Raw genomic sequence first — 23849 nt, 5'->3', positions numbered from 1 at the left:
TGTGTGATGCGATGATTTGTGTTTCATTTAGATGAGGCATCAATTATAGCGGAACAAATCTAAAGTGACAGAACGAGTCGGATTGACCCCTGCACTCATTTCCGCTCAGTGCTGGAAAAAAACAGCCCAATAGCTGTGGAGTTTTTGTCTTTTTACGTATTTCAGCTGCTTACCATGAGTATTCCTTTCCTATTTAAGTCAACATGAGTTTCCGTTAAAAACGTTTAAATTCGGAGATGCGTCCTCTCTGCAGCGTAACACACTGCTCATCACCAAGAGCGTAACACCATGGCATAGACGCCTGTGCCGGTAGGCAGGCGAGAAGGAAATGGGGAGGAACAGCTTCCATAAGCCACACTTGTATCCTCTTGGTCCTTGTAATTTCCTAAGAAGGGCAAGTGTGAAAAATGACAGTGAGCCATCATGTATAAGTCTGACGCCTGTAAATAGGCTGCAGTAAGTAAACAAATAAATGAAAGAAATGAAAGAAAACTGGACCATTTATCAGTGGAACAAGAGTCATTTTCAGGCTTTCAAAACGACTTTCAAAAATGGCAGTAAATGAATTCACTAGTATGGGAGATCCATCCATCCATCCATCCATCCATTTTCCAAACCGCTTGTCCTACTGGGTCGTGGGGGGTCTGGAGCCTATCCCGGAAGCAATGAGCATGAGGCAGGAAACAACCCAGGATGGGGGGCCAGCCCATCGCAGGGCACAGTCACACACCATTCACTCTCACATGCACTCCTACGGGCAATGTAGCAACTCCAATTAGGCTCAGCATGTTTTTTGGACTGTGGGGGGAAACCGGAGGAAACCCCACGACGACATGGGGAGAACATGCAAACTCCACACACATGTGACACAGGCGGAGACTCGAACCCGGGTCCCACAGGTGTGAGGAACAGTGCTAACCACTGCACCAGCATGCCGCCCCCAGTATGGGAGATCGCTCTGCCGAATTACACAGCAACTTAGTGACAGGAGGCCATTAGCAGGCATCAGTGCCGCGGATTTGGTACCTGCTCTTAGGAGCACACCGTCTCAAAATGCCAAAAAAAAATGGGGAAAAAGATCAGGAAATGACAACTTAAATGTTAGTTTTAGACGTGAACAGAATGACTGTTCCCAGCGGTAAGTGCAACAGCAGAGAAAGAAAGAAAAGAAAAGGGAATTAGCTGCTTTTACTCTCACAATGAAACAAGGACAAACCACGTAATAAGACATAATAAGGAAAATAAACACAATAAAAATAAAGTAACTCCTACAAACTCCAGCACCATTCATTTCGACTTATATTTAAACCACATCCTTCCAAGCCTGGTTTTTGTCCGAGACACTGAAGGCACCAAACATTATTCCATTTAAAAAGTGAGTCTGAGAAGAACGGATGCAAGCAGAGAGGAGACAGAACTTGATGAGGTGAATCCAGAAAAAAAGGACTGGAGACAAAAATGAAGGGCTGGATGAGATACTTCCTGAGCTGGACATGACCTCAGAGACACACAACGGCGTCAAGTATGGACATTACTGGGGGCAGCCTTTGTACGTGTCAAGTATGGACATTACAGGGGGCAGCCTTTGTACGTGTCAAGTATGGACATTACAGGGGGCAGCCTTTGTACGTGTCAAGTATGGACATTACAGGGGGCAGCCTTTGTACGTGTCAAGTATGGACATTACAGGGGGCAGCCTTTGTATGTGTCAAGTATGGACATTGCAGGGGGCAGCCTTTGTACGTGTCAAGTATGGACATTACAGGGGGCAGCCTTTGTACGTGTCAAGTATGGACATTACAGGGGGCAGCCTTTGTGCGTGTCAAGTATGGACATTACAGGGGGCAGCCTTTGTACGTGTCAAGTATGGACATTACAGGGGGCAGCCTTTGTACGTGTCAAGTATGGACATTACAGGGGGCAGCCTTTGTATGTGTCAAGTATGGACATTGCAGGGGGCAGCCTTTGTACGTGTCAAGTATGGACATTACAGGGGGCAGCCTTTGTACGTGTCAAGTATGGACATTGCAGGGGGCAGCCTTTGTGCGTGTCAAGTATGGACATTACAGGGGGCAGCCTTTGTATGTGTCAAGTATGGACATTACAGGGGGCAGCCTTTGTATGTGTCAAGTATGGACATTACAGGGGGCAGCCTTTGCGCGTGTCAAGTATGGACATTGCAGGGGGCAGCCTTTGTACGTGTCAAGTATGGACATTACAGGGGGCAGCCTTTGTACGTGTCAAGTATGGACATTACAGGGGGCAGCCTTTGCGCGTGTCAAGTATGGACATTGCAGGGGGCAGCCTTTGTACGTGTCAAGTATGGACATTACAGGGGGCAGCCTTTGTATGTGTCAAGTATGGACATTACAGGGGGCAGCCTTTGTGCGTGTCAAGTATGGACATTGCAGGGGGCAGCCTTTGTATGTGTTAAGTATGGACATTACAGGGGGCAGCCTTTGTATGTGTCAAGTATGGACATTACAGGGGGCAGCCTTTGCGCGTGTCAAGTATGGACATTACAGGGGGCAGCCTTTGTGCGTGTCAAGTATGGACATTACAGGGGGCAGTCTTTGTGCGTGTCAAGTATGGACATTACAGGGGGCAGCCTTTGTATGTGTCAAGTATGGACATTGCAGGGGGCAGCCTTTGCACGTGTCAAGTAAGGACATTACAGGGAGCAGCCTTTGTGCGTGTCAAGTATGGACATTACAGGGGGCAGCCTTTGTGCGTGTCAAGTAAGGACATTACAGGGGGCAGCCTTTGTACGTGTCAAGTATGGACATTGCAGGGGGCAGCCTTTGTGTGTGTCAAGTATGGACATTACAGGGGGCAGCCTTTGTATGTGTCAAGTATGGACATTGCAGGGGGCAGCCTTTGTGCGTGTCAAGTATGGACATTACAGGGGGCAGCCTTTGTGCGTGTCAAGTATGGACATTGCAGGGGGCAGCCTTTGCATGTGTCACCATAAACCTAAGGTATGCTATTTCCAACCGCCATACAACCTATAATTAGGCAACATGTATAGTAAACACCAGACCCCCACCATATGAAATGTATCTGTGCTGATTGGGCCCATTTCCTGAAAGTGTTTTCAGCACGACTAGCCCTTAGATGGTTCAGACATAATTAGCCATCCATCCTAAATGGAATATATGTGCTTTGCTGGTTTGTGGCAGTGAGAAGTGACAGGACTGTAAATGACTCTCCATCCGATTACATGCGTCCAGTTTTCAGTGTATTTTCATTACACTGAAGTATGTAACCAATTGTTACGGTTCGATCTAACCTTTAGGATTCTGCTGGTTGAAGTCATATGTCCAGTCCCACTGTAGCAGTTTTGGGGGATATGTGCCCAGCAGTGATACAGTTACCGTCGCCCACGACACCCACAATCTAACATCCAACCGGCTTGGTCACTCGAGCAGGACAGTCAGACTGCTGAGAGATCCCTCAGCTTTTTATATTTCTGTTAAAGTTCCAATGGTAACAAATTCACGATTTCATTTTTAATCCTTAATATAAATTTTCATATAGAGACCCAGGCTGTGTAATCCATGCCTCTCACTGTGCTTTAAGTTGCTTTTATCGCATGTGACTTGCAGTTTTTCACCATTTGTCCAGTAGGATGCTTTCGGGACTCAAACCAACAACCTCAATGTTACAGTTTTCTGTCCTTAATTACCACGCTGCTTACTGCTATGTACCTGTGAGAGTGTTACTGTCAGTAGTGCTGCTAGTTAGGAGAGAGAGGTTTGACTCTGGGGTGAAGATGAGGCTACGGAGGGGATGGGGCTCAGCCAACAGGGACACATAATAGCATTTCACTGTATCTCTGTCCACAACAAAGCCAGCGGAAGCGTGAAGATGCATTAGTTGTTCATTGTTAATGTCTGTGTGTATTCAGCAGTGCTGTACTCAACAGAGAATGTTCTATGAACCTTGAAAAACTGAAAAGGACGGAGCAGAGGGGACTTCATGCCGAAACTGCCACTGTAGTTTTGGGCTTTTACTCTGGATCTGGGGGGGCAGCGAGGAGGAAGGCTGACTGGGGATACTGCCAAGACTCCCCCCCCCCCAGTACACCTCCTTGGGTGATTGACAGTACTGTGGGGAAGCACCACTTCCTGTCCTGCTTCCCTGCCCTGATTGGCCTCTCTGCCCTGCCATGATTGGTCCCGCTCTCCAGTTGACCCGCCCCTGCCGCCTGCTGGCTTTACCTCCAGAATATTTGTTCCTCAACATTGAGAAGCGGCTCTCATACTCCCATTTATCTCAACTCCTTCACTTTGGGTCCCAGTCTTGCATCACACTGTCAGTAACATTACTGGATAATCCGAGCTGATATAAATCCCTCCATAGCTACAGCTGGGATTTATGTACAGGTGTGCGCGCACACACACACACACACACACACACACACACACACACACACACACACACACACACACACACACACACAATACACACGCACACAAAAGCAACATCAACACTGCAGTTATGGGAAAATAAGGGGCCTGGTCAGGCCTGTCATCAACACGAATTATATTAACATTTTCAATATTGATCTGTTACAAACCCACAACCTTGAAAAGGACAATTGGTTACTGAAAATGGAGGGATTGATGGACCTGTTGTAAAAAGGTCACTGTTATTTTTTTTATCAGTTTTGAAATTGGCACAAAAGAATGCCACAGCCAGCAATAGGGCACTCGAGCCTTTTTAAGAATTGTGGGTGGGACTTCCATCTGCCAATCACTGCCCAGAACAAATAGATTAGCCACTTGGTCGGGGTTTATGACTGACAGCCCATAGTAATCCTGTCCACTATTGGTGATGAGCAGTTAAGGCACTCCCTCTCAGAAAGCACTTTATAAACTAAGTTCTGCCTCATGTCTCGGAGCCCTTTGATGGAGGGGGCGGACCCCCACCACTTGCTGAAGTAATTACAGAGTAAATTCAAATTAGGGGTGCCTTCATTATGTTTATAGAGGGCACTGAGGTTAGGTGCTCATTCTTGAAGGGCGGTGGTAGGGGGGGGGGGGGTGGAAATACTTTTGTGATAATCTATTCAGGGGGTGCATGTCTTTATATGAATTACGTGTGCAGCCTTGCATGGTTGCATGCATGTCACTGCATGTCACTGCATCACGTCTCTCCCCCAGGGCATTACTGGATGTTCATAAGGATGGTGACAGGACATAATGGAAGAGTGCAGGATGCAATTTAAATCTTCAGTGCGAAATGTCAAGTGGGCATTGGCAAACCACGGCAATCACTCTGAGTCATGAAAAACACGCGGGTGGGGGGGGGGGGGGGGGGGGGGGGGGGCATGTGAAAATCTCAGATGTTTTTTTACTCCATTTGATCCACTGAAGTCATCTTTACTTTGGAAAGGTATTTTCTTTGCGAAATGCGGCAACTTCCTTGGATAAACAGGTTAATCTTGAGTTGTTCATTAATAACTACTCAGACTGGAGCATCTTTTTGGTGAAGTAACTTCATCATGAGTTTTATTGTTTGTGATTTCTGTCTTCATAAAGCCTAGTGACACGACTGGCAGAAACGCACTGTGCAGAATCAGATGTCAGTTTCTTTTACATTGGGCAGTTTCCCGATGTACTGTGATGACACACGGGAATGCAGAGAGACTCCCCCTGAGCCCTCATACCTTTTTCCTAGACCTGGTAAGGTTATATTTACAGGAAGTGACTGAATTGGCTAAGGGGGGGAAGCAGGATCTGGACGGAAAGCTTGCTATCTCTTCTTACATTTCTCCTGTGTGTTGTGGTTCCTCTTGTTTACCTTGTTTTCCTGCTTTAACAGTTTTTTCTGGCCTTTAGACCCATAACCAGATGATCAATAAAACATCCCAGGCTGTCGGGAACCAGCTCACAAGTCCTCACCGTTCCTCAGCATTCATCACCATTCCTTCACCATTGCTCTCCAGTCCTCATCAGGCTTTACCAGTACTCACCTTTCCCCACAATTCCTCACCAGTCCTCATCATTCATTCACCATTCCTTACAATCCTTCACCATTCTTTCACCATTGCTCTCTAGTCCTAACCGTTCGTCACCATTTTTTTACTATCCCTCACCGTTCCTCACCGTTCCTCATCATTTTTCTCCAGTCCTCGCTGTTCTTTCCCCAGTCCTCACCAGTCCTTACTGTTCCTCACCACTGCTCTCCAGCCCTCACCAGTCCCCACCACTGCTCACCATTCCTCACCAGTCCTTACTGTTCCTCACCACTGCTCTCCAGTCCTCACCAGTCCTTACTGTTCCTCACCACTGCTCTCCAGTCCACACCAGTCCTTACTGTTCCTCACCACTGCTCTCCAGTCCTCACCAGTCCTTACTGTTCTTCACCACTGCTCTCCAGTCCTCACCAGTCCTTACTGTTCCTCACCACTGCTCTCCAGTCCTCACCAGTCCTTACTGTTCCTCACCACTGCTCTCCATTCCTTTTCCATTCCTCACCATTTCTTGACCATTCCTCATTATTCCTCACCATTCCTCACCAGTCTTCATGCCTCCATTACAGTGCCGACCCTCTCCAGAAGACCTGCTTATACCAGTCCCATAACTGCATAAATGTCAGTGCTCCTATGTTTCTGTGGCTTGGGTTCTACCATATGTTGTGCAAAATTGTATGTATTTACACATTTGCATATTTTCTATCACAATTTCAATCTGTGCACCTATATGCAGTATGGATCTGCCATGCGTACCTCTGCTAGCTGCCATGGGCACTTTCTGCACACCCTGGGTAATTTATTTGCACTTGCATGGCCTGCACTTGCTATAATTTACTGTACGCTGTAACTTACCAATGTTGTATGATTTACTGTCCTCTGCATCTCCAGGCTATCAGTGTGATTTTGTATTGTGATTTACTATACTCTGATTTACTGTAGTATTGTACACTCAGCTAGCCGATGTAGTTCATTGCAGAGCACACCTGACTATACAACTTTGGCCTGGCATAAGCACACAGAGTACCCCAACCCAAGGAAGCCCAGACAGCCCAAGGACAACAAGGCAACAATATAGAGTGGGGGTCAGGTGCGAGCGTTACCGCTGTCCTATCGAGCCCAGCCCAAATGAGCCCAGCAGAGCCCAACCCAGCCCAGCCCAGCCCAGCAGGGCCGAGCCGAACCCAGCCCAGCCCAGCCCAGCCCAGCCCAGCAGAGCCCAGCCCAACCCAACCCAGCCCAGCCCAAATGAGCCCAGCAGAGCCCAGCCCAGCCCAGCCCATCCCAGCCCAGCCCATCCCAGCCCAGCCCAGCCCAGCTAAGCCCAGCTAAGCCCAGCCCAGCAGAGCCCAGCCCAGGGGATGACAGCATTTGTAGAGCAAACATGTCATGGTGGCTCAGCTGTCTGGACAACAGCATGGAGACAAAGGCGACTTAATCAAGGCCAGCTGCTGTGCGTACAGCTAATGTGTGCTATACATATTTGCACACTTGTAAAAGTAAATTCATAATATTTGTTTGGGAACGATTCCCACAGCCATTTTGCAGTGTGAGAGCTGTCACCTAACGTGCGGCATGATCCGTCTACATCAGAGTTTGGAAAAGAGACAGTGAGAGTGAAACATATGGTTAAGAAAAATAAAACATCTATTAGACCATGATCTATCCCTCCTGCATGGCGTTTACCCAAACTTAGATCCTACACAGGGTCCACATGAAGGGACACCCTGGATGATAATCAGGAATTCTGTCTCAAACTGTTTTGGGGGTTGGAGCAGATAGGAAAACCATAAACTCTGTGATAGAAAATGTATGCAGAACAGATCAGAGATTTAGCTGATATGTATCAGAAGCTGTGTGCTGGCTTATACTCTGATGCCTGGTCAAGGTTATCACGAGGTAACACATGATCTGATTCTGCTCACAGTACGGCTGCAGAGACAGAGGGTCGCAGTACAGCTGCAGGGATGGAGGGTTAAAGTACAGCTGCAGGGATGGAGGGTCACAGTACAGCTGCAGAGACAGAGGGTCGCAGTACAGCTGCAGGGATGCAGGGTCACAGTACAGCTGCAGGGATGGAGGGTCGCAGTACAGCTGCAGAGACAGAGGGTCACAGTACAGCTGCAGGGATGGAGGGTCGCAGTACAGCTGCAGAGACAGAGGGTCACAGTACAGCTGCAGAGACAGAGGGTCACAGTACAGCTGCAGGGATGGAGGGTCGCAGTACAGCTGCAGAGACAGAGGGTCACAGTACAGCTGGAGAGACAGAGGGTCACAGTACAGCTGCAGGGATGGAGGGTCACAGTACAGCTGCAGGGATGGAGGGTCACAGTACAACTGCAGGGATGCAGGGTCACAGTACAGCTGCAGAGACAGAGGGTCACAGTACAGCTGCAGGGATGGAGGGTCACAGTACAGCTGCAGGGATGCAGGGTCACAGTACAGCTGCAGGGATGCAGGGTCACATACAGCTGGAGAAACAGAGGGTCGCAGTACAGCTGCAGGGATGCAGGGTCACAGTACAGCTGCAGGGATGCAGGGTCACAGTACAGCTGGAGAGACAGAGGGTCACAGTACAGCTGCAGAGACAGAGGGTCACAGTACAGCTGCAGGGATGCAGGGTCACATACAGCTGGAGAGACAGAGGGTCACAGTACAGCTGCAGGTTGTGGGACTGAGGTCTCCAGCTTGAGTGAGATAGCATGACAGCCTCCTTAACAGCACTCAGCACTGAAACATCCGCAACCCAGAACACCAGCTAAGGCCCCGCTCTCCCAAACACATGCCCATAGCTGACCACCAGGGAGCACCACTCCGCATCCCTTGTCCTCTGCATGCACGCAGTTGAGCCCGTTCAAGTCACAGCAATGACCCTGAGTAACATAAGCTGGTGGAGGAATTACCTGGTCAGATTTGATTATCTGTTGGCTTGTAACTCCCGCCGCTGATGTATCTATTTCCTCACTCCCACCAAGCTCCTGCCCTTTCGCCGCTTCATTTAAAGATGCCTTTTTGATTACGGCAGAACTCTTCAATGAATGCGCACCTGTATGAAAATCTGCAATTAGGCTGCGGAGCGGAAAAGCGTCTGCAAAGCGAGATTAGGAGGTGCTCCTGTTTCATGTCTTTGGTCAACCCAGAGCATTAGACAGGCAACTGCACACAAAGCTTTAAACCTGAGCACTAATTGCAGTGACTCATTTAGAATATGAATAGACATTTAATCAACTTACGCTTCTGTCAACATTTCCATTTAACTGTCAATTATTTCTTTCCCTTGTGTTGGCAGAGCTTCAGTTTATAATTTTAAGCATATACAGTACACTTTGGGATATTGTACAGCAAATTTGCCCTGGGATAGCCACGGTTCTCATCATAAACATGTGCTCCTTGCTTTCCCATTACAATAAATTTTACTTCAATAACAACTGATGGTTAATGAATGAAGAGGGTGGAAGTTTACAGAAATGCGGAGAGAGAGTGATTCCTCATCCTGTTTTTGAGAAGCCCTGTCCCAGCGTAGGGCAGTCCAATCCCATGAACCGAATGACTGTTGTTGTTCTCTCACATGTTCAGTGGGAGGGGAGTGGTTAGCAGACTCCCTTGCATGAATCACAGATCAATGAGGTGGCTTGCTGTTGTCTCACTGAGGATCTCTCCTGTGTTCCTGGTACATGGGCGTGCAGGAGGTCTCCCGTGAATGAGTTGTCTCTTCTGGGTGTGCTGAGATTCTCAGAGTCTCAGCAGGTGGCTTCTCCGCACTCTCTGGGGTGGTCATCTCTCCATTCCCTGCTTAGCTGCCTGTCTCTTCTCCGCACTCTCTGGGGTGGTCATCTCTCCATTCCCTGCTTAGCTGCCTGTCTCTTCTCCGCACTCTCTGGGGTGGTCATCTCTCCATTCCCTGCTTAGGTTATGCAAATGGTCTAGGACTATTTTTCCCCAAATAACCCCTTCATCGGATCAAGGATTTTGGGAATTCCACCTAGCCAGTTTTCAGTGCAGGTCTCTCTGAAGTCTGGGATTTAGTTGTAGATCCAGCAGTGGATTTGATCGCTGAGTTAGTTTCCATAGATTCTCAATGGCCCTTCATTACATTTTCCTGGATCACCACAGCTTTGGTTGTTAAATAAGATCAAACCAGATTTGATGATATTGTAACACCAGAAAGCATGAAACCCCCAGAATCCTCTGCTGCAGGTCTTCCCAGCGAGAGGGCATCTACTGTAACATTCCATATGGTGACATTTATGGTAATGAGCAGTGGGGTTCAGGGGGCATCAGAGACATGGATAAAAACTACCTTGTTGAAGAGGTCAGAAATAATCCAAGACAGGGTCGCTGAATAAAGCAGCCCTCCACCCTCCTCTGGGGGGGTTTAACTCTGATCTACCACTTTGTTTTTTTATAAACCTACAGCTCTCGGCAGAGATGTTCCTCCAATCATTCTCCTAAGTGATCTAGAGACCGCTGAATCCAGTTAGCCCACAGGCACCTACCCAAGCCCCGCCTCCATGCTGCTTGTCACTGGACCAAGCCCCACCTCCATGCTGCTTGTCACTGGGACAAGCTCCGCCTCCATGCTGCTTGTCACTGGACCAAGCCCCGCCTCCATGCTGCTTGTCACTTGGCCAAGCCCCACCTCCATGCTGCTTGTCACTGGGTCAAGCTCCGCTTCCATGCTGCTTGTCACTGGACCAAGCCCCGCCTCCATGCTGCTTGTCACTGGGCCAAGCTCCACCTCCATGCTGCTTATGACTGGACCAAGCCCCGCTTCCATGCTGCTTGTCACTGGGCCAAGCTCCGCCTCCATGCTGCTTGTCACTGGACCAAGCCCCACCTCCATGCTGCTTGTCACTGGGCCAAGCCCCGCCTCCATGCTGCTTGTCACTGGGCCAAGCCCCACCTCCATGCTGCTTGTCACTGGGCCAAGCCCCGCCTCCATGCTGCTTGTCACTGGACCAAGCCCCGCCTCCATGCTGCTTGTCACTGGGCCAAGCTCCGCCTTTCCTAGCATCACAGACACCGCGACAGTGATTTAACTGTAACCTCTATGCAGGTGAGAGAACCAGCATTAACTGGCCTGTTACTTCAGATTTTCAAGACTTGCTTGGGGAATGTTTTTCCCAAAACAATGGAAGTGTGAAACAGATCTCAGGAATGATGTTAATGCTAATTGAGACTCTGCTTTTATCAGGTTCATCTAAAGTTTCTGGATAAGCCACTAAATAGCTGCCTGAGTTTCACAGGAACCTCCTGCAGTTCCCAACGTGGCGTATGTAAGTGACGAACAGCTCCATCTCTCCAGGCATGCTTTAAGCACGAGTGTTCTCGGTAAAGTAAACAATGTACTGATGACAAGCTTCAGTCAGAGGAAGGTCTGGTGAGTCAGATGATCGTGACTCAGGGCGTCGATGGAAAGCCAAGAAGTTAAACGGTGGACACTCTCACGAGAAGGTAAAGGGAATAAAAAGAAGAGCAGAGGTAACAGGGGAACTGCATGGTGGCGGCTTGGTGGAGAAATGTTCTCAGCTGAGCTGTTCTCAGTTTGGTGTAAGATCCCTTTGGTGGAAGGACTTGGCGGAGTGGGAGTTCCTGCATACGTATAGTTCTATCTGTCTGACAAATAACCCCACCAGCCGCAACCTCATATCAATTTAGCAGCTCCAAGAGGAGGACACATTCCACATTCTCCTCATTGACTTCAAAACAAAGCTCTTGAGATTATTGTGGTGATTATCCAGTTATGTATGAGTAGCATGCCCGCGATGTTGACATTCGGTACCTGTATTTAAAAGACCTTGTTTTGTTTATAGCTGCATCTCCTTCACGTCCGAGACCGAGCAGCATATTCTTTCATTGAATGGACCCCCGATACAGCCAGTCTGCCCCCACCCCCCCCCCCTCAAGTCGGATGCCATCTCTGTCTCAGTCCTTCTGATTCTCATCCTCGCTGTAGCTTGGACAGCCCATCATCACCATGCATTGCCCTTGGATCAGCTTCTAGAGTATAGGGACAACATGTGAACTGGAGGTGGGAATTGAGCCCACAACACTCTGATGATTGTCCCCTAAGTACAATTTCTTTTTTGTATTTAAGTGATATTTATTTATTTATAAGACTCACAACTAAGAAACAGCCAGTCCCTGAATCAATTGTGGGTTAATGGCCTTGAAATCATTCTACCAACGAAGCAATTTGGACCAGCAACTTTCCAAACAGAGTGCAGAACCACCAAATTAATGTCAATGCCTGTGTTGTACAGAGCCGGGAATTTGCTAACAGCGAAAATTAGCTTTCTTGCTCTGCATAAAAATAGCTTAACGAGGTGATTCCGTGGATGTTAGTCTTAATAGAACTATCATGTCCGCACTCTCCTCAGAAGCAGCAGGAGTGCAGGAGGCCTGTCACTCTGGCAATTCTGTATCAGTACGAAAAGCTGGAGCCTTTAAAGGAGATGCAGACCCGCGGCAGTACAGCCCCTCATAACTCGTGTTTTACGGGGCTTTTTTCGCATATTAAGAAAAAGCAATAACATAAAAGATTGTCCTGCATTAATATGGATCGCATGATCCGTGCTTGTATCGCTTTCTGAATTTCATTTGAGGCCTGCAGCTGATGCTGGGTTCCGGGCGATGTTTCCCATTATACAACAAGGGCCACAATTTCTCCATCCTCTCTGTGCTGATCTGTCAGAGGATGTTTTATATGCTAATTATTACTTTCTTAATGACATAAAAATTAGGCCTTCTTGTTACTCCTATTTAATTGCTTCTAGCATCAATGAAGTATAGATCTATTGAAAGACAATTTTATGCAATTTCCTTTAGAATAAACACAGACATTTTTGTTTACCAGGCATCTTCCTACAACCATCTTCCTCAGCTAGTAATGCATTCATACATGTTTCCTTCATCTGCACTTGTGTACATGCAGTGCCACCCATGTCTGACTAACTCAACACTGACATGATATGTATTACCGCTACCTACAAGTGACGTTCATTGAATCGAATGTCATCTTTACACTCGGCACAACTTAAGTTTATTTGTTCAACTCGGTCCCAGCACTGGGCACCTTGATCAAAGGTACAACAGCGAGTTCCCTTCTGGAAATGACTGGATTTCAGCTGGTTGACTGGCAACGGATAGGTGTCGGCTTTGCTCATAAGCCTAATGAGGCATGAGCCGGAGGAACAGGAACTTGGGCCAGGGAGACGAGCGGCTTAATGGAGGGGAAGGTGAAGGGGGGAGTAGAAGAGATATAAAGAGACGAAGGAGGGGGTGGGTGATTAACACAGCCTCTGTGTTTGTTATTATGTGTTAAGGTGATGATACTCAGGGCAACTTTTTGAGCGATGTTGCCAGGCAACTGCCAACCAGGTGAGACAAAGGGCAACTCATCTGGATCTAGATGGTTGTGAAAAGTTGCCCACTGCTGATCAGAATTTTCCAATAGAAATTTGTGGCCCAATGTGAATGGGAAATAACAATAGTTGGCATCATTGCCCAGCAACATAAAGTTGTCCTGTATGTCGTCACCCTTAGTGTCACACAGGCAAACAGTGATGGGAGACATGAGACGCAGGTCAGGTGACATGAGTGTCTGCACATTTTAACAGTCAGCTGTCGTGTGTCTGTGCTTATAAGTGTCTCCATCCAGCTGGCTGCCATAGGTCCCGATCAGGTGACCTGTTCATATGTCCCTGGTTGGATAAAGCATGTGGTCCAAACAGATATTTATTAAGTGGCCATCTGCAAACAGACAGGCGGGATGGAAGGGATACGGACTGCGGCTTTGCTTGCGTGTTGGACTATACTGATTATGGTATGGATTACTGAATATGACAGCGATTGTCTGTTTAAGTCCGGTTCCACTTCCCCTGTTATGTTGCCTCTGCAAGCCCAGTGTGAAATATTTATAGTTAATAAACCTGTGGAAGAAATGATGAAATTCGTCTCACAATGACTATACCCCCCTCCCTTCACATTCAGGCATCATGAGTGAAACATTGTAGATAACAGCCTTGATAACTTTCCATTACAGTTTTATTAACAAATAGGGACAGTGCTACATTTTCACCAGAGAGGCGCACAGAGACACGTTTTGTTGCCGCTTACATTTGGCGCTCGCATTCGCCGTGTGCACAGAAACGCATGGGGAGTCCAAGGCGTGTTAAACTGGGGGTGTTTAGCAGCTTACCCAACTATACAGGATGAGGGTATGGAGGGGGGCGGAGCCACCGTGGTCACACGACAAGCACACAGGAATTGGCTGTATGTCACAAAATCACAAAAAAACAGCACACTGAAGGCTGGGCGGAGACTGAATCTGATTGTAATAAGAAAAGTTCCAGGCCTCATCCCGCTTCCATCCATAATTCACTAAACGTTTACAGGACAACCAGGAAGTAGAAAAAGCTGCATGGCCTCACACAGACGACAGAGAGCAGACGTGCATCAAGTGCAGTTGTACGAAGCGATAAGGCTTAAACAGCACTGCTTACATAAGTTATACAGCCTCACGAAATTCCTTGAACATGTGAGCACCACACGGCAGTCTGGCATCGCGAGTTGGATTTTTACCCAGAATGCCAACCTGGCGGTGTGAGGTCACAGAGGAAGGCTGGACTTCTGGACAGAGCTCTGTCGAAGGGGATGGGACTGGATGTGACAGACAGCAGGGTACTTTGCTTTTACCAGATGTGTTACAGTCTTCATGCGGGGTCCAGGTTGCAGGATGGTGATGCGGCTGTGTTACGCCAACACACCCTCAGCTGCCAGATGCACCCATGCTGTCGCTACATACAAGCGGTCCGGTTCCTCAGCTTCATCAAAGGGAAACCGCATTACTTTGCGCATTTTGGCTGCAGGCTTATTTCTGCACACCAGAGCAGGCATGAGCATACGGACATGCTTGTCTGTGTGCTTGTCTGTGTGCTTGGATGTCCTTGGGTGTATTTTATTGGTTTCCCTTCTTCTCCAGCCATTCAACAATGAACACTGTTCCTCAGTCCCTTTTTACCTGCAGAACTGGTCTGATGGCCCCATGTTCAAAGGGAGATCGGAGGTCATGTGCTAACAGCAATGGGACAGATTATGCTGCTGAGGGGAGCTGCTGATGGGGGCGGAGGTAATCCTGAGGAGGCTGTACTGCTGGGGTGTGTGGGGAGACCTTAGGCATGTGATAAGAGGTTGGGGAGTGAGGATAGAAGGGAGAGAGATTGAGGGAGGGAGAAAAAGATTGCAGAGTTTATAGGGTGGACTGGCCAATCACCCTGGGCCCCGTGGGCCTGGGCACCACCTCTGAGTTACCACAAGGCTTCAACTTGATGCCCTGCAAAGACAACGACATTTAAAACCATCACAAATGGTAGCTCGCAAAACACAATGAACACTAGTAAGTCCTATCTAATTGGTTACCCACAAGGTAGTCAAGCCCAAGCACTCACATAATCAATACAACTGTCACAATTCATTGAAAAGAAAGGGTACAACCAGCATTGTCTCATGTACTACAAGAAAGAGACATAGAGGTAGAGGGACACAGAGATACAAGACAACCTGAAACAGTGGTAGAGGGACACAGAGATACAAGACAACCTGAAAGAGTGGTAGAGGGACACAGAGATACAAGACAACCTGAAACAGTGGTAGAGAGACACAGAGATACAAGACAACCTGAAACAGTGGTAGAGGGACACAGAGATACAAGACAACCTGAAACAGTGGTAGAGGGACACAGAGATACAAGACAACCTGAAACAGTGGTAGAGGGACACAGAGATACAAGACAACCTGAAACAGTGGACCTTGGCCTTGAAGCACACCTGACCATATCCAAGTGTGGCAAGCTGGCATGACTCGGAAAGGAGGGAGGCAAAGGGAGGCGAAGGCAGGCATCCGGGAAAATGTTAGGGGCTTTATTCCAACTAAAACACAATACAAATGGCAAAAGGAAACAGACAGCGAGGGTCAAAACCAGGCTGGGAGAGCAGAGGGGGGAACACAGGGCAACCAGAGGGGTAGCACAGGCAGTCAGCAGGAGCACACATGCAACAATACAATGACCGGACTGGGGAGCTCAGGACGAGGAGGCACTATATACACCACAGATAAGGGAGCAGACAAGAGGCATCTGGGATCATCCACACGAGGGCTGAAATGAGAGGGAAGGTTAAACGAGGAACAGGTGTGGCTCGTTACTGCCACACCGCAAGGAACACGGGGAAGAAGGCATGGGGACGTGACACAAACCAAATTTGAAGTCAATGTGTGCACAATTAGCATAGGGTGACTAGATAACCCATGTGATGGGAGAACACAATGAAGTATTTCAGGTTTTACAAATCGCTTTAAAACCGAAAGGCTCCTGTGTTTGGCTAAACAGTCCTTGTGCTTTGACTGTTTTGTTTACCTGACTGAAAGACTCATACGGCTGTTTCACGTTAACATTAGTGACATATGTATGATTATAGGACACTGACCAATCAGCACACAGCAAGAACTCAGCGCTTAAGTAAAATCCATGTCCTTTAAACTGAAATAGTATTTTACAAATCCGGCAAGTCCTGGCTCAACGTGTCCTCCATCACATGGATTATCTGGTCACCGTAAATCAGCAAGAATCTTTAAAGATTCTTAACAGTGATGAATGAAAAGTAGGTGGAGTTAAGTAGCCTCATCAAGGACATAAGTTTGGTTTGACCAAAGACCAAATCAGCTGTGAACCCCCCGCCCCCCCTCACACACAGTAGTCTCACACTATTGGCAGGGACATGTCCCTACTGTCCACACCCAAATCTATACCCTTGGGCTTCATAGGAGGAACAGCCTGGATCAGATAAACCCTTCTGATTTTACTGTGGAATCAGTCCTGCCAGGTTTTACACTAGCACAGGAGAACGTGCTGTTTTATCTACAGAAAGTACAATGCAAACACCTCATTCTGGCTATGAACAGGTTTATGTCTGTTGCTGCACTTGCACAGGTAAGTGAAAGGGATTTGAGTTTTGGATCTGAATGAACTATGATCAGGTGTCATATTGTTCTTACTGAGATTTTCCGTTTTGTCTTATGGGTCAGTTAGTTGAATTTGGTGAAGGATACATGATAAACAGATTAAAAATGGAAGATTCATAACGTATAATCCCAGTAATTTAAGTAACTTTTGAGGACTACATATGAAATGATATCTTATGAGCTCTGATTTTTGGAAAGACTGTTGCAGTGTTTTCAGGCAACGGGTCTCTGAATGCATGTGTGTTTCTGCAGTTCTGCAGGTTCAAACGGCTAAACGTGCATTTATACACGTGCAGCTCAACGTCCATGAAGCTAAATGAAGAAGAGAGCCTGACCCCGGAGCGCGGATAGCAGCATGCCGACCCTTTGCCAATCCAGCCAGCATTGTGTTACTAACTAAAAGATCTGCGGCTTTACTTTTCATTTCCACCACAAAGTCTCAGTTTACAGGGATGAACTGAAGGGCCCATCCACGCACGCCCACAAGCCTTCTTCAGCTTTGTCTGGCCTGCTCTTGCTGTGATTTTTGTACTATTTTAACACATTTACTCAGATAAACAAAGAAAGCCTCTAGGGAAGATGAATACTAATATCATCAGACGCAAATGTCCCTCCAGTGCCACTGGCCCTACGGTCTCACGTGTAGCTCCTCTTCGGCCTTCCCCCTCCTGAACACCACCCACAAGTCTCCAGCCCCTCCCTTACCCACTAGAATTTTCAGATTTTTTTTTTCCAGTGAAAGGTCATCTCAGTCTGATCCGACCAATTTTCTCTGTCTTTGTCCCTCCCCATCATACAACGTGGCCACAGACAGTAGAAACCAAGCCCTGGGCCGACAGAGGCTAATGAGTCTGTGGACTGGAGCATGGTACCCATGGACCGGGCCTTGTCACCACCTGCCAGCAGCCTCCTGACAAACACCAATTCCTCAGCATCAATGAGGGCAGTTTACAGCCAGGATGGGAACAGCTAATTGCTAGCTGGCGAGCATTATGAGGTCACCGCGGCTGAGAAACACATAGCATGGATCAGCTGGATGCCTCATTCTCACCTGCCTGCCACTGATTCTTTATTCCCATTTAAACTGTACGTCCTTGAGCTAAACGTGATATCTTAAGCTCATATCTATTCAATGGGGCCTGCTGTTTAGGAGCTGTATATATATGTCAGCTTTGGTTCAGGGGTCGTGGAAGGAAGGCAAGTTGATACGTCAGGGATGCAAGTACCTCGCTGCTCTGCATGTGCCCATTGAAGTCGTGGCTCCTCGGAGTAAGGAAAGTGTTGTTGACAGTGGTCTTCTCTGTGCGAGGCAGGCTGGGGTCGCCGTCTTCCACCCCATTGGCCTTGTGGATACATAAGGCCTTGCGAAAGCTCTGCTTGAAGTTGTCAGACAAGAAACCGTAAAGCAGTGGGTTGGCGCAGCTGTTGACATAGGACAATATGACAGTGAAGAAGTAGATGCCGGCCATGACATTGTTTTCGGGCAGAATGACGACCAGGTTGACCATGTTGGTAAGGAAGAAGGGCAACCAGCAGAGTACGAACACCAACACGATGATGACCACCATGCGTGTCACCTTGCGCTCCGACTTGCGCCGCTTAGTGAAGCCAGCCCGTGCCCCAGACGACTTCACTTTGATGACGATAAGCAGGTAACACAAGCAGATGACCAGCAGAGGGCCAATGAAGCCCAGGATGGCCGTGTACAGGATGAAAGCTGTGGACCAGGCAGCCTTGGGCTCTGGCCAGTTCATGTTGCAGGTGTTGAACATGTCCTGTACATCAGAGAAGATGACGACGGGCAGAACCACCACAAAGGAGAGGGCCCAGATTGCAGCATTGATGACCTTAGCGACTCTGGGCCGCCGCCACTGCGTGCTCCTTATTGGGTGGACCACAGCCAGGTAGCGGTCGATACTCATGGCTGTCAGACAGAAGATGCTAGTGAACTGGTTGATAGAGTCCGCGGTCATCACCACGCGACACAAGAAAGAGCCAAAGGGCCAGTAGGAGAGAACGTTCTGAGTGGTGAGCAAGGGCAGGCCTAGGATGTACAATTCATCAGCCACAGCCAGGTTGAGGATGTAGATGTTGGTGACAGTCTTCATCTTGGCATAGCGCAGTACCACAAAGATGGCCAGCGTGTTGCCCATCAGGCCAATGACGAACACCGTCAGCGAGATGACTGCTGTCACCATGGTGCTCCCGCCCTGAAATGGCATACTCTGTCCGGACACATTTACAGAGCTGTTACCCACAGCAACTGTGGAATGGTTGTGGTGTCCAGGATCCCAGTTGGCCCGGTCTGGAGGCTCCATCTCTGCACTGTATTGAGTCTGCCACCAGGTGAATGGGCGGCCTGAGGGGGAACTTCTCACTGGCTGGAGGTGACAAACCTACGTACATAAAGGGAAGAGAGGAAATACTCTGACTGTGTTAGAATGGCCACCATGAAGCAGGCTGGGGTCCAGGCAGTGGTGGACCCTGGCAAGGGCAAGAAAGGCAGTTGCCCAGGATGGCATCTTCTGGGTGGGGTGCCCACGACACTAGATTGGTAACAGTGTCCCCTAAGGGGAGTCACTTACCACTCCTTTGGGAATTAAAAGTAAACCAGATGAGAGAGAACATCAGCTTTGCAGCCACACCTAGACCTAGTAATGGCTGAAGCCCATGTAGTGCACTGCACCTAGACCTAGTAATGGCTGAAGCCCATGTATTGCACTGCATCTAGACCTAGTAATGGCTGAAGCCCATGTAGTGAACTACACCTAGACATAGTAATGGCTGAAGCCCATGTAGTGCACTGCACTTAGACCTAGTAACAGCTAAAGTCCATTTAGTGCACTGCATCTAGACCTAGTAACGGCTGAAGCCCATGTAGTGCACTGCAGCTAGACCTAGTAATGGCTGAAACCCATGTAGTGCACTGCACCTAGACCTAGTAACGGCTGAAGCCCATGTAGTGCACTACACCTAGACCTAGTAATGGCTGAAACCCATGTAGTGCACTGCACCTAGACCTAGTAACGGCGGAAGCCCATGTAGTGCACTGCACCTAGACCTAGTGGTGGCTGAAACCCATGTAGTGCACTGCACCTAGACCTAGTAACGGCTGAAGCCCATGTAGTGCACTGCACCTAGACCTAGTAACGGCTGAAGCCCATGTAGTGCACTGCAACTAGACCTAGTAACGGCTGAAGCCCATGTAGTGCACTGCACCTAGACCTAGTAACGGCTGAAGCCCATGTAGTGCACTGCAACTAGACCAAGTAACGGCTGAAGCCCATGTAGTGCACTGCACCTAGACCTAGTAACGGCTGAAGCCCATGTAGTGCACTGCAACTAGACCTAGTAACGGCTGAAGCCCATGTAGTGCACTGCACCTAGACCTAGTAACGGCTGAAGCCCATGTAGTGCACTGGTCACTTCTCCCCTCCCTGGTTGACCTCTTTATGACGTTGAGGTGAGGTATGACTGCAAAGTTGGTGTTCTTTCTCACCCAAGCAGAGACAGAGTAAATGTGTCTATTCATTGGTGATTTAATAAAATTGTCCCAGGACTCCCCAGCCCGCTCGATGGCTGGTACCCACCAGAGGACCCCAAGATGTCTGGCACAATTGAAGCTCGGGTGCCAACCCCAGGCGTCCTGCTAATGCCGCTGGATACGCGGCTCGCTGTGAATCCGTAAAATGAGGATGCGCCCTAATCTTGTTTGTTCTTTGTGTTATTTTGACAAATGTTATGTCATAAAATATGTGAGTTGGCTAATATTTGGTAATTCATAGGGGTTATGGGTAGTTCAATTGTAGCTGTGAATGCTTTCTCTGCCTCTCCAAATACAAGGATCTCTCATTCCAGCTGTTATAGGCCTATATCTGATGTTACTCAGCATCTCCTTATAATGATGATGATGATGAGGATGATGATTATCGCTAACAACAGGAATTCTCAACAGCACTGTCAGTATGTGCTGTCAAGCAGCATGAAGCAGTAATCAAGCGGTAGGTGTCCTGTCCTAAACTAGACAGACTAATCAATGCGTTGTATCCACATTATGAAGCCTGCAGTTTCCTTCTCCGTTTAATGAAAAAATTGATCCCTACATTTTTGCCTTGAAGTCGTGAACCAAAATAAAGCAAATTATAGCGGTGAGGTGGACACGGGCGACAAACCATGTGTGCGCAGATACGAATATTTACGATACACGGAAACATTTCATTAAATTGAATAGATTACTTCGACATACGACATATATATCCATTCTAACAAACAGGGTATAATCCTGAAATGAGTGCGATGTCAGAGATGCGAGGATCTCAGGCGTCACCAATAGGATCGGTTTTCTCATTTAAAATGAATGTATTTCATTCGTCCCGACACATTTTACCTGGTTTTAATTTCCAAACGTTACCAAACTTTAATTGCCGTTGCTCCCACCCCCACTTCAGAGAATAACTCCTTCGTCTGGAATAACATTTTATCTTAAGGGATTAACGTTACGGCAAAGTTTTTGAAACACGCCCCCATGATGGTGAACAATGCAACAGTACCGACTGGTGTTTGCAAACATTGTATGAATCATCCGTGAAATTGATTAAATATATCGGGAACATCTCGAAAGAAACACACTTACTAGAAAAACAAAGGACATGCTTAAAAACAGCTGAAAAAATCACCGTCGCGCAAAATCAAAGTATTACAATAAAACCCATTCTATCTGCCGCCGTTTTGGACACCCCCGATAGGCGCAGATAGGTACTGGGAGGTTCGTTATTTTGACTGATTACTTTAATTTCCTTGCGATTTACTCTTTACTTATGTAACACTAACAAATTCTGGACACTGCAAAATTTATATAAGGAGCCAGGTGTTTTATTGTTATTTACTCGCCAGTATTAAACGACAATTCACCTTTTTTGCAATTAGATGGATTTAAATGGATCTAAAAGATTCAAAGTCTTTGTTGTCATGTGCGAGTACAAGGACTGAGTTTAATGAGACAATTACGTGTTTCCTGAAACTGGGTAATTCACCACAGGGTAACAAGACATATGACAAACACTTAGGTAAATAAATATAATCATAAATATGAATGTATATGTAGGTGTAAACATAGACATATAGCCGCGGAAGAAATTAAGAGACCACAGCACAATTTTTTGTTTCACTCATTTCTTAATTTATGGCTGTGAAAAATATGTATTTTTCTGCAAACTGCAGCCTGGTTCTTCTCTGCTTCTCATTAATGAAGGGCTTCTTCCTGGCTTTATGGGACCTCAGTCCTGCTTCTAGAAGCGCGATACGACCTGTCAGCAGTGCACTTCACACCCGCACTTAATGTTTCCCATTCACTCGATGTCATCCACCGATTCATGCGAAACTGTCGGATAAGTTAACGGTCATCTCTGCCCTCTACCTGGCTGGTTTCTGGTCATTCCCAGTGTCTCCAGCTTCACCTTATTCTTGTGTACTGCTGTCTTAGAAATTTTGAACCTGAAAGCATTTTGAGGCTCAGTGTAGCCTTCTGTCAGCAGAACCAGGATTAAACCATGATTTAAAAATGCAGGCTTGTTAAAAAATATAGTGTAGTCTCTTAATTTCTTCCACGGTAGTATATAGAATTTAATGGTATTATTTATTATATATTACTATAGATTGAAGAAATGGAATTCTGAAAATGCACATGATGCGGAGCATCCAGATGAACACGTATTCCGTGGAAATTTTAGGAAGGTCTGATTGATGCTGATGCTATTCCGTTTCCAAATTAATAATAGCAGTTATGAAAACTTTATTATAGCGCCTGTAATTAACACATATAACAGGAGATAGTTTGTAGTTGCTGTAATAAATGAGAAACGCAGAATTCATTGGCACACGGACACTTGTCGGCATCACTGCGCTTCTCCTCCGGCGCGGGAACTTGGCCGTCGGGTTTGGCTCATGTCACCTACTGGACTGCATTGTGGCCTCGATCTGCACAGCGTGACCAAAGCAGCACCAGACCCTTTACCTGCTGCACATGCATGCGTGCGTATTTACGCCACCTTAACTAACCGAGCACATCCCCGAACGAAGTATCAGATTTGGGTATGAGCAGAGCCAGATAAACCGCATGGTTAAGCACTCGTTTTGAATCCGTAAAATAAATTGCCATGAAAATGTACGGAGCGGTTCTATAAAAATATTAGTTGGTCATTGTTTTAATCGGCGAAACGGTTATCCAAACAAGCCTTAAGTCTCCGAGATTACTAGTTTGTTTCCTTAAAAAGGACAGATATTTAAGTTTTGCTGTATTGTATAATGTAAAAAATTTTAACGAAACAACATTTGCCAAGGACCAAATATTGCACTATGAATGAATTGTGTCATCTCCTTTAAATCAATGGAAACGGTTACTCAGAAATTCTTCGCTTGTCATTATCTGAGGTCCGTTATATTTTAATTGGAAATACGAACCTGTTTGGGGCTCAGCGTACGGAAATCCGCATTTCGTCCGTAGCTGTTGTACGTGGCGTCCTTCCCAACTTTCCCTTCGGCTTCTCCTCGGTCACATCAGCTTGGTCGTGGGTCCGCTTGGGGTGGAGCAGCGGTTCGGATCCGCGTCCGGAGCGCGATCCCCGAAAGCGCCTTTCAGTCAGTCTTGATGAATGACGGACATCGTCAGTCTGATGTCTTAGAGAAACGCGTCATGCTGCGCTGTGTACTCATACTTTAAAGGGGATCTTACTTGCATGTGAAGATGCTTTTGTTGATAGGACTTGTCTGGGTAACACAGACAGAGTGGTGCTGGTTTTTGGAGAATGGGGGGGGGGGGGGGGGGGGCGTAACGCCAGTATTTATTGAGACAAGA

At 47.3% G+C, this 23849-nt stretch overlaps 1 protein-coding gene across 1 annotated transcript; it reads right to left on the bottom strand.

Annotated features, from left to right (window-relative positions):
- Positions 1-14051: 14051 nt before the first annotated feature.
- Positions 14052-23760, bottom strand: LOC125743179 (somatostatin receptor type 5). The gene is made up of 3 exons (XM_049015900.1): positions 23456-23760; positions 18223-19392; positions 14052-15311 (listed from the first exon to the last, which is right to left on the bottom strand). The coding sequence occupies exons 2-3, from the start codon at positions 19312-19314 to the stop codon at positions 15228-15230; spliced, it is 1176 nt and encodes a 391-aa protein (XP_048871857.1). The 5' UTR covers positions 19315-19392; positions 23456-23760; the 3' UTR covers positions 14052-15227.
- Positions 23761-23849: the final 89 nt, after the last annotated feature.

The sequence above is a fragment of the Brienomyrus brachyistius genome, chromosome 5, assembly GCF_023856365.1.
Source record: "Brienomyrus brachyistius isolate T26 chromosome 5, BBRACH_0.4, whole genome shotgun sequence".
In the NCBI taxonomy this organism is placed as follows: domain Eukaryota; kingdom Metazoa; phylum Chordata; class Actinopteri; order Osteoglossiformes; family Mormyridae; genus Brienomyrus; species Brienomyrus brachyistius.
The sequence above is the reverse complement of the archived record's forward strand: the minus strand, read 5'-3'. Positions and strand labels throughout refer to the sequence as shown.

Coding starts and splice junctions, on each gene's coding strand:
- LOC125743179 (XM_049015900.1), bottom strand. CDS start 19,314: ATGGAGCCTCCAGACCGGGCCAACTGGGATCCTGGACACCACAACCAT. Junction 15,312..18,222: donor GGCACATGCAGAGCAGCGAG/GTACTTGCATCC, acceptor TTGTCTTTGCAG/GGCATCAAGTTGAAGCCTTG.